The sequence below is a fragment of the Coregonus lavaretus genome (genome assembly GCF_964263955.1).
Source record: "Coregonus lavaretus genome assembly, chromosome: 32".
NCBI lineage: Eukaryota > Metazoa > Chordata > Actinopteri > Salmoniformes > Salmonidae > Coregonus > Coregonus lavaretus.
This window is the reverse complement of record NC_140019.1, coordinates 14,658,418-14,669,723: the sequence shown is the minus strand read 5'-3', so window position 1 is coordinate 14,669,723 and position 11,306 is coordinate 14,658,418. Positions and strand designations below refer to the sequence as shown.

Genomic DNA, 11,306 nt, shown 5'->3' with positions numbered 1-11,306 from the left:
ACCTGCTACGAAAAGTATCTTCCGGTTGTAGCTGTACTCCCTCTAGGCACAACCATAAAGATGGTTGTCAGTAGTTACCACAGCCACAAAGTCCAAATTAGCTATATCTTAAAATGTCATAAAAACAAAAATTAGCTTTTTGTCTTAATTTAAGGTTAGGGTTAGGCATAAGATTAGCAGTGTGGTTAAGGTTAAGGTTAGGTTTAAAATCAGATTTTAAGAAGATCAAATGTAGAAATAGGTAGGGTTTAGCCTTAAATATGACTTTGTGGCTGTGGTAACTAGTGACGACCAATGAAGATTCAGCCTATGCAATGATTGGTTTTCATGAAATGTTGATATTCATCAGCTCCTTCAACCTTGGCCTATGTAAACAAGGATAGGCTCTATGCACGCATCACTTCCGCATTGGCGTAAGGATGCTTGGTCATTTCCGGTTACCGGAAAAAAACATTACAGTGACAGTAGACCGTTATGATGGCAGAGATGAAGTTTACAAGGTGTTTGCTGGAGTTGCCTAAAGTATCTGTTAATGATATACGGATGGTCGTCCGGACATCCAGTACGACACCACGTAGCAAACTGGATAAAGGCTTCAAATTTTACGTTTCTTCTTTTCTTTGCAACTTTGAAGGTAATATGCTAACGCTAGCTAGCCTGAGTTAGAAGCCTTGCTTTGGTGTTTTAAGTCATGACTCCGTCCTTCTTCAGGTTAATCATGCTTTAAATAAAGTTTAATCATGTGTATATACCTCTCACTTCATGTGTTTGTACTTTTATGAAAGTATCAGGTAAAAACAGGGCTACAAATGAGATCTCTGTGAGAGCCCACTGCTACCGCTCAATCAAGAAACTAAAGCCACCACACCAGCTGAGAGTAGGACTAGATTAAGTGACACGTTCAAAGTCTGTTGAACTTGTTCAAGGTTCCGTTCAACACATGTTTTACTCGTTTAATGTTACCACAGCTTTGATTGCCATTGCTAAGAGAACACTTTAGAACTTTAGTGGTTTTCACGATAGCTGAACAGTGGTAGCCTAATACAGACCAGGGTAGCTGAGTGGGAATTGCCATGCTTTGTTGTTGGGTCTGTTGTAAACAAATTGGAGTTTGGTTTGAAATGTAAACAATAATGAGATGACTACTTTTTCCTGACTTGATGACTGCAATGACAGTAACATATTCCACTCAGCTATTCTTCAAACTGCTGATGGTCTACTCAAAACTGTCCTGTCATCTTTACTTCTTTCTTTATAAACATATGGCCCAACTTCCTTGCTTTTGTACTTGATGTTTCTACTTTTCAAGAGGAATTAGGAGCAAAACCTTCACTCTACTGTTGTTATTGGTACTAGGCTACAATGTTGCACCACTCACCTACTGCTCTGCCAATACTGTTTGAAGGTAGGTAAATGGCACAAGACAATAGGTAAGTGGTGGGAGACAGTATAGCCAAGTGGTAAAAATAAATAAATATATAGTAAAAAAACTAACAGAAGAATTGCATCTGGCAGACACTGTACATTGCGGCACACAGCAGTGATGGCTGGAAGAGCTGTCATCCCGTTTTTGAAAGGACACTTTCGTACGTTTACACGTCATCGTGTTATAAGTCAAGACGAAGTATTACAAGTAAAAACATTAACATAAACATTAAGATAAACAACAACAACGACGAAAATTAACCGTTTCGGATGTTTTTGACGACAAGCATTCAATGCTAGCATACGGTAGCACAGCATTCTACGATAACCGGAAGTTTACATCCATCCTGAGATTTAACCGGAAATACGTCATGCTCGCCTGTGCATATCGCCTATTGTTGTAGTCTTTACCATGTCAAACATTTAGAGTATCATGACATGAATACACATATTCTAATGTGTATATATATGCTACACAGAAAGCGGCATAGGTCCTAATCCAGGCACTTGTCTTCTCCCGTCTGGATTACTGCAACTCTCTGTTGGCTGGGCTCCCTGCCTGTGCCATTAAACCCCTACAATTTATCCAAGTTCTCTCATGTCACCCTGCTCCTCCGCACACTCCACTGGCTTCCAGTTGAGGCTCGCATCTACTACAAGACCATGGTGCTTGCCTACGGAGCTGTGAGGGGAATGGCACCTCCTTACCTTCAGGCTCTGATCAGACCCTACACCCAAACTAGGGCACTATGTTCATCCACCTCTGGCCTGCTAGCCCCCCTACCTCTACGGAAGCACAGTTCCCGCTCAACCCTGTCAAAGCTATTCGCTGCTCTGGCACCCCAATGGTGGAACAAGCTCCACCACGACGCCAGGACAGCGGAGTCACTGACCACCTTCCGGAGACACTTGAAACCCTACCTCTTTAAGGAATACCTGGAATAGTATAAAAATAATCCTTCTACCCCCCCTCCCCCATATTTTTCAGAGATTATCTGATTAGTCAAAATACCAATTAGGGGGGAAAAAGGATCAGATTTGGGCTGCCTGTGTAAACGCAGCCATATAGAGATATTTATATAACTATGGCCAAGATCCATCAGAACAGAACCAGCTACCTCCTGAGTGTCTAATTAGGCAGCCCAAATCTGATCCTTTTTTTTCACTAATTAGGGCGGCAGGTAGCTTAGTGGTTAAGAGCGTTGTGCCAGTAACCGAAAGGTCGCTGGTTCTAATCCCCGAGCCGACTAGGTGAAAAATCTGTCGATGTGCCCTTGAGCAAGGCACTTAACCCTAATTGCTCCTGTAAGTCGCTCTGGATAAGAGCGTCTGCTAAATGACAAATGTAATGTAATGTAATGTCTATGGTAGTAGCAGAACCCTATGTCCTTGAAGAGGTGGATTGTCATCTTGAGCTTGGATACAGAAACAAGTATGCTCATTTATCAAGAATTGTTGAGCAGAGGAACATTACTTCAGTTTGACACTGCTTGATTCAATTAGTAGGCTATTTGCTGCTTCTAGGCTTATTTGTCACCTAAGAAATAGAACAAATATATATAACAAAACCCCATTGTAAACACAGTGTTGGTTTACATAAAACCAAATTACAGTGTACTATTCCTCTGGCTAACTTTAGTTTTATAGAAGGTAGCCCATGTTGTCTTTTGGAAGAAACAGTGACTCATGGTGACTAATTAAATAAATTTGTTAATTGTGAAAAATAAAAAATTAAATAGGGAAAGTTATTACTTGTAATCTGATACATAATCAAATGAACAACATATCAACAAAACATTATTTTTCGAAGATACACCAAAAAGACGGAAATTAATCATCCTTATTAGATGTGTGTATGGTAGGAGATTGCGTGTGTGTTATGGGGGAGTGGATGAGTAGGTGTGTGTGATGTGGCCTACGAAAAAAACATGAAGACTTATAAAATGCATCTGCATGTGTAAGTGGTGGGTTGTGGGTGTGCATGGTTGTACGATGTGTAGCTACCTCTGCATGTACATGTAGTCTACGTTTGTGATGCATCAATGATGCATGTCTGAGTCAATTGGTGGCATGTCATATAGAGACAGAAAGGGTGTGTCATCACGGCATTCCAGAGGCATTAAGTCATCTTCACCTCCCCCTATATTCTCATTCAACACTCCGATGAGGTGTCATTCATATAGTATGCCACAGAGAGAGAAGTGCACGTGTCTCCCCATTAACAAAAGGAAATAATACAGGCAAAGTAAACCCGAAAAGAAGGAAGTGGCAGTAGTATTAGGTCACAGTATACATAAGACAAAAACGCGATGCTGAAGTGAAAATCTTTCACTTTCACGCATTGTGATAGTGCTGGTGGTGACAAGTGACAAAAACAACACTAAGAGCAAAATGGCTCAAATTATAATGATGATGCAACAGTCATTATTCACTGTATCTTACATTTTTGTCAATTTATCCTAATGCATGCTGCTAATAGTTTTAGCCTTATTTTGAGCACAGTGAAATCCGATTTTACTCTATATCCTAAAATACAACCTGGTACAAATAGCAACTGAATCCTACAGTAGGCTATGTATTGGCTTCGATAATGCTTAGTAGTTATTCACAACAGATGAGTCAACCATGTCGGGAACTCAACCCCAATAGAACCATAACGGAGAGCAGGGACTGCAGCGGTTCAGTGATATCGCAGCCAATACTAGATTTAGGATTTAAGCATTTTTATGGAAGCTTTTGACAGTAGTCTCCATAGAAAACCGCCAGCTACTGGCACTGCCAAAAACAGTTGAAACAGATGGAGAAATAATTCAGCAACAGGCTGCGTTCACACAGGCAACCCACTAATTGGTATTTTGACCAATCACATCACAGCTTTTTCAGAGCTGATCGAAAAAAATATCCGAATTAAGCTGCCTGTCTAAACGCAGCCATAGTGTCATTCAGATGACTCACATTTTACATTTTAGTCATTCAGCAGACGCTCTTATCCAGAGCGACTTACAGTTAGTGAGTGCATACAATTTTCATACTGGCCCCCGTGGGAATCGAACCCACAACCCTGGCGTTGCAAGCGCCATGCTCTATCAACTGAGCTACACGGGGTCAGGCAGCATTGTCTAGATTGATGTGGTCTGGAAAAGAAAGTGTATGCAAAGCATGGGGCAGAAACGTGTAAAATTCAAAGAGAGCATGCTTTCTGCCCCTGTCATGGGTTAGCTGACAACATCACGAAAACGATGCACATGCTTCAGTGGGGTAGATGTCCGTTAGTTGTTGTGATTCTGGATGGCCAGATAGCTGCCAAACAATGACAAGAAACTGCCATGTGGGGAATCGTAAGTGTGTCATTGAAGCTAGTGTCATCATGTTCTTGATACCATGTTGTGTTTTGACTGATTTAATGCTAATATGGCTCAAATTTGCTAGCTAGCTAACCATAAACTGTAACGATGTATTTGAGACAAGTGCTCATTGTGCAAATGTATTTATGTTTTCAATTAACATTGGAGACGAAATATAGTTTACATGTTGTCAAAAATCTAAGCCAACCCCATCTGTTTGCCCTATAGTTGCGCACGCGTCGGTTTTGTTGGTTCAGGAGCTGAAGAAATTCGGCTTGGCCCCTAAGACCCTCAAACTTTTACAGATGCACAATTGAGAGCATCCTGTCGGGCTGTATCACCGCATGGTACGGTAACTGCACCTTCCGCAACCGCAGGGCTCTCCAGATGGTGCGGTCTGCCAAACGCATCACCGGGGGCACACTGCCTGCCCTCCAGGACACATACAGCACCCGATGTCACAGGGAGGCCAAAAATATTATCAAGGACATCAACCACCCGAGCCACGACCTGTTCACCCCGCTATCATCCAGAAGGCGAGGTCAGTACAGGTGCATCAAAGCTGGGACCGAGAGACTGAAAAACAGCTTCTATCTCAAGGCCATCAGACTGTTAAATAGCCATCACTAGCCGGTTACTCAACCCTGCACCTTAGAGGCTGCTGCCCTATGTACATAGACATGGAATCACTGGTCACTTTAATAATGGAACACTAGTCACTTTAAAAGTGTTTACATACTGCTTTACTCATTTAATATGTATATACTGTATTCTACTGTATTTTAGTCAATGCCACTCCAACATTGCTAGTCCTAATATTGATATATTTCTTAATTCCATTCTTTTACTTTTCGATTTGTGTGTATTGTTGTGAATTGTTAGATACTACTGCACTGTTGGAGATAGGAACACAACCATTTCGCTACACCCGCAATAACATCTGCTAAATATGTGTATGTGACCAATACAATTTGATTTGATTTAAACAACCAAACTGTCTAGGAGGATTCCCGGGAACACTTGCTGGAGGAAACTCACCATAAATGGGCACTTACGTCATTCGCACGTGGCCAGTTACACGCCGAAAAACAGACAACACCATTTCCAGTAAATTGGGAGGGGCGTAGAAAAACTATAGTATCGGTTTGGGTGTTTATAATTCCACGATCACTCTATACTTTTCAGTCCAACTGGAATGATCAATGTAAGTAAGGAGTAATTTAAATTAATTTGAGAGAATTTAGTCATACACAAGAACAAGCTTTTCATTAGCAGTTTCCTTTTTCCCCTTTCAGGATACATCTTTTCGGATCCTACCAACTTCCAGAAATAAGGAGGGTTTGCCCTATGTTTGAATAGTGAACGTGACACTTTACCCGAACACTTCATCGCTTGCTCTTCATAAAACTCATCTGGTGGATTACTTTGCACTCATCGGGATAGCAGTTTACAATCAAAGATGTATCGGAACTTTGGGGACTTGGGCCGAGGAGACAGCTCTACGTACCCCAACATCGACTCTGGGTCCCCCCACACCGGATCGAGTGCTGTATCCCAGGGCACCAGCACCTCAACTACTCAACAAGATCAGGTAGGCGGCACACACATTGGTCTACGTTGATAAACTTCAATAAGAGTAATAAATGCTCATTTTTGTTTAAAGTTTTCCACCCAAAAATTATCATATTGCTTAATAATATTAATTGCAGAATGTAGTAATAATAGAGTACTAACGGAATAATAGTGACATAAGAAATGTAGTAGGCTAATAGTTGTATTATAGCCATGGTGTAAGTCTGATTACCATTGTCTGATTGTGGTCTTGTGTTGAATTGATACACATGATGGATGTATTTACCAATTTATTTTGAATTATCAGTCTGTCAAAATTGTTGCCTTTTATATCCTGATACATGCATATGTCCATGTCAAATATCTGGTTCAAAATAATAGTTTTGCTGTAAATCCCTCTGCTTTTCCATCATCTCCTTACACTATCTTTCTTTCTTTCTTTCTTTCTTTCTTTCTTTCTTTCTTTCTTTCTTTCTTTCTTTCTTTCTTTCTTTCTTTCTTTCTTTCTTTCTTTCTCTTCAGAAGTTCACTGTGGCAGGAGGCAGTCAGTTTGTTCCCAGTCTCAACGACATCACTTCCAACCAAGACCTCCAGTGGTTGGTCCAGCCCTCCCTCATCGGTCCACCTGGCCCCTCACGGCCTCCACGTCCTCCTTACCCACCTGTAGCAGGAATGAGGTCCTTCAACCCCTCACCTTCCCAACCACACCTTTACAGACCAGGGGTCATAAGGGCAGCGGCAAGTTCCGGAAGCACGACCAGACGTAGGAACGATGAACATGTAAGAATATGTTTCGTCTTTAGCCAGTAGAGTGTAAAACTCTTATTTAAAAAGGTAGGTAGGCATTGTACCAGGATGTGGGTGGATATTTGACCAAAATGCAGATGAATCGTAAGGTCACTTATCACAACATACATTTCGAAGAGGTGGTTGTCTTTGAAGAGGTATAGTTTAGTAGGCCCTAGTGCTGAGCGATTAGTGCTTTTTGAAATCGGTTCGGTTTCAATTAGATTATAAAAAAATAATCACTGTTTTTGATTTAGGTTTCGATAATTTTTTTAGACATTAAATGCACTATGCATTATGTGGGCTGAATGCTGTAACAACACTGAATAAAACCATTAATAAAAGTCCCATGATGGTAGTGACTGCCCATTACTGCTTATCACTTATTAACCATCATTTATTCACATGACTTTACTTTAATATACCTCTCGATCACGCATTCTCTCTTCTCTCAGTCTCAGCTCTGCTCAGACCAGACAAGTTTAAGCAGGAGCACAATGGATTATGGTCATTGTAGTTAATTACAACATTTTCTGAGCTAAATTGTAGAACATTTGCCTTTTGGAAAATACAACTCCCTACTACATCGCACAGTTCAGGCTTCATCTGATTTAACTATACAGAAACCGCACATCCAGCTCACAGAATTTTTTTTTACGAAATGGAATTAAAATAATTGAACCGACTTCGGTCAATTAGTTGTTTAAAAAATGCAACATTTCGGTTAATCGCTCAGCACTAATAGGCTCTTTTCCGTGTAGTTGTTGTCTTACTAATAGTGCTACACTGTATACAGAAACTGTGCTCCGTTGGGACTGAGAGGGGCATGGAAAATGGCAACTAGAGACTTCACAGAGGTGTAGAGACAGATGGTTGAGTCAGTGTGTCAGTAGTGTGTAATATCCTGTAGTGTCTGTGACTGACTTATACTTCTGACATGGCAGTGAGACATTACCACACCCGTCTTGTCTGATAGGATGAAAACAAAATTACAGAAACAAATATTCCTGAGAGCTCTCTTTTGAATGGGATAGATTTGTTGTGAACATTTTGAAATTCCAGATGATGCAGAGGTTGACCACATCTGTTTTGGTTGACACCTAGGCCTATGTACTTTGGAACAGTTATGTACACTGACCTGCTTAATCATTGTTTGAGATACGCCACTAATTTGATGTTAGTGTGACTTAATAGGCTAAGTGCTAGAAAATATGAGAGCTTTTATCAACCTGTTTGACTTTGAGCCAAGATGGCAACACATCAAGTAATTATCAAATTGCTTAACTACTACTAGTAGTACGTTTTGTTATCCTTGAGGGTAGATGCTTTTTATACCTGTTGGCTCTCAGTTACACTTCCAGAATGTGTGGTTGAGTGAACTTGATGGGACAGGAAATGGGCTATCATGTGACTCACCGGGGCAAGTCATATGACTCAAACCTGAGTCACAACGGGGGTCTGAGTGACTCATCATAATACAGGGGTGGGAAAAATTTGATGAACAGAAACAAAGAACTGGACAAAATGTTAAATGAAATTGGAGGAAGTGTGTGACAAAAGGCTCAGACATTACGAAATGCCGTTGTGAAAGTTTGAATGTAGTGACTCAATTTATACACAAGGTGGTAGTATTTCACCACTCTAAACATATTTTCGTCGTCTGCTATTTAGTGCAGTCCCCTTCAATTGAGTTGAGCTAGACGTCTTTCAAGTTGTAGTACATTTTTGTGAAACTTATTGGTACTTTTTTCATAGTCATCAAATGTCTTTCTTTCACTTTAGTTGTCCCCAGAGGAGTTGGCAAGACGCAGAATAAGGAGGGAGCGGAACAAACAGGCAGCTGCCAAGTGTCGTAACCGCCGACGTGAGCTGACAGACACTCTGCAAAGCGTAAGTTGAATTTAATTTGAAGAGGCTTATTAACATATATTTTTTACGTTTGTAAATCATATCACCTGTTTATCAGACACATAAGATGTTTTAACTACTGGGTTTTTGTGCCAATTGAAAAAATAAATAGATTGACAATACAACCCTAACCTTTTCTCTTTCCTTTTACCTCTTTTAGGAGACAGACGAGTTGGAAGTTAAAAAGTCCCGTCTGCAGAAGGAGATTGCTCAACTACAGAAGGAGAAAGAAAAGCTAGAGTTTGTCATAGAGGCCCACAGCCCTATTTGCAAGATCCAGGACTCTGATTCTGACCCGAGCTCAGAGCTTCCCTCATTAGGAATCAAAATCGAGCCTGAGGACCTACCAGGGTCCTCAGCAAAGAGCCAATCAAAGACTGAGAAGCCCAAACCCAAAATTATTATCCCTGCTCGTCCTGTGACCTCGTCTGCCGGCCCCATGGAATCTGAGTCCCTTCACACCCCAATTCTTATTTCTACTCCATCTCTTACTCCATTTACAGCTAGTCTGGTCTTCAATTATCCCTCTGGCTCTCTAGACTCCAGTTCCACTATTTCATCCCAGGCTCTACCGCCTATGTCATCTTCCTCTCAACATGATGTGGCCCAGCAGTCTCGAAACCCCCAGCCCTGTAGTATTGCCCATCGCCGTAGCAGCAGCAGTGGGGACCAATCAGATCACTCCCTAAACTCGCCTACCATCCTCACACTGTGATTTAACAGGCTTCCATGTTAGGAAAGACTGAGTGACAACACTTGACGGTTATGAAGATGACGACAATGATGATGACGATTATGACAACGACATGGCGTGACACACAAAAGCTAACACACTGACACTCACAAGAAGCATTATGGTGATGCGAATGACTCATATTTAAAGGTTTGTATTGTTACACCATTGTTTGTTTTCCCTGATGCATATAACTTCTAACAATCTATATGTGTTATGATCAAAACCCAAGAGGTAGAATTGTGCAAATGTGCAAACAAAAATGCATTAACTTTGTGCACTTTGGCAATAATGGGGATATTTCTGCATTTGAAATGTAGGGACCACATCAATTTACTGAATGAACACTGGACTTTAATACCTGTAACAACATAGTAGTACATGGTAATAAACACGTTGGTTTTGTTTTAGGATAATCATACGCGCATGCCAAGTTATGTAAACTTTCTCATGTATGCTAGCTATCTTTATATAAAAAATGTATACAGCTAGTTCTCATATTGTATCTTTAGTACAATAGAATGTATTTAATTTATGCAAAACCGCATTATTCTGGGAACATTTTCAAGACAACTAAGGCAGGACCATGGGAGTAAATATAGAATATATAGACATGTATTTATTGTTGAGAGTGTAGTATATTTTTGATAATGTGTCTCTTTTGACTGTGGGTTTAGTGGGCAGTGCCTTCATTTTGATGCGATCTTACAAAGCTGTACAATAAAGAGACGATAAAGACAAAGTTACAGATGTTGATTTGGTGATGTTCAAGTATGTTTGATGACAATGTGATATTTGCATCAGTATGTTAAAAAGTCAAGCAAATTCTATGCTTTAAAATAGTACGAAAGCGTTAAAGAATACTCCTTAGTGTTAAGCCCATTAGTTAGTTGTTGCATTTTGAATAGGTCCTGTTTCCTTTTTGATGTTGCTGCCTAGCAACCTTACGGAAGGGAGTAATGGATGCTGGGGAGGAAAGGGAGGGGGAAACTGGCCATTCCTCTCTGGTTGTCCTTGTAAAAAGCAAAGAACTGTATCACTGACACATACAAACAGATGAAAAGAACACAAATTAACATTTCAGATGTACCTAGTATAAAAGTAATGAGAGAGAAGAAAATGAGGTCACAATGGGACGTGGGTTTGATTGAATGGGAAAGCATGTTTACAGTAAGAGGGAGTCCGGGAAAGTAAAGGAGTAGATCATAATGAGAGTCTGGTAAATGGAGATCTATTAACCATGACCCTGATTCCTGAACACAGAGTTCTCTTGTTACTGTACTTTCCGCAAATGAAGTGAGTCACTCACTCACACGAGGCCCAGAGAGCATATGATAGCAATGGGGGTTAGAAAATAGAGAGAGTGCCTATGTGTGTTCCTCTGTCAAAGGAGCTCTCTGTGTATCACTAAGTTGATGAAAGTGTTACTGTCCACTCCAGATCTCCTTGCTGTGCAAACAGGTCCAACAATAAAACTGATGAATATCCACAATGTCAGGCTGTATGACATGGACAGGAACATCAATCAACTGCAGTCT

General features: G+C 40.7%; 1 protein-coding gene across 2 annotated transcripts; it reads left to right on the top strand.

Moving 5' to 3' along the window:
- Nucleotides 1-5,929: 5,929 nt before the first annotated feature.
- LOC311108001 (fos-related antigen 1-like) lies at nucleotides 5,930-10,510 on the top strand. 2 transcript variants are annotated; one of them, XM_084150634.1, is made up of 5 exons: nucleotides 5,930-5,973; nucleotides 6,065-6,360; nucleotides 6,864-7,121; nucleotides 8,910-9,017; nucleotides 9,196-10,510. In XM_084150634.1, the coding sequence occupies exons 2-5, from the start codon at nucleotides 6,229-6,231 to the stop codon at nucleotides 9,748-9,750; spliced, it is 1,053 nt and encodes a 350-aa protein (XP_084006760.1). In that variant the 5' UTR covers nucleotides 5,930-5,973; nucleotides 6,065-6,228; the 3' UTR covers nucleotides 9,751-10,510. The 2 variants fall into 2 exon arrangements, with proteins under 2 accessions (XP_084006760.1, XP_084006761.1); XM_084150635.1 differs by lacking the exon at nucleotides 5,930-5,973 and having other exon boundaries at nucleotides 6,147-6,360; nucleotides 6,867-7,121.
- Nucleotides 10,511-11,306: the final 796 nt, after the last annotated feature.

Excerpts from the sequence above, each read along its gene's own strand:
- LOC311108001 (XM_084150634.1), top strand. The coding sequence starts at position 6,229 with ATGTATCGGAACTTTGGGGACTTGGGCCGAGGAGACAGCTCTACGTAC. Across the intron at positions 6,361-6,863 it reads CAACTACTCAACAAGATCAG|AAGTTCACTGTGGCAGGAGG; the intron begins GTAGGCGGCACA and ends CTTTCTCTTCAG. Across the intron at positions 9,018-9,195 it reads TGACAGACACTCTGCAAAGC|GAGACAGACGAGTTGGAAGT; the intron begins GTAAGTTGAATT and ends TACCTCTTTTAG.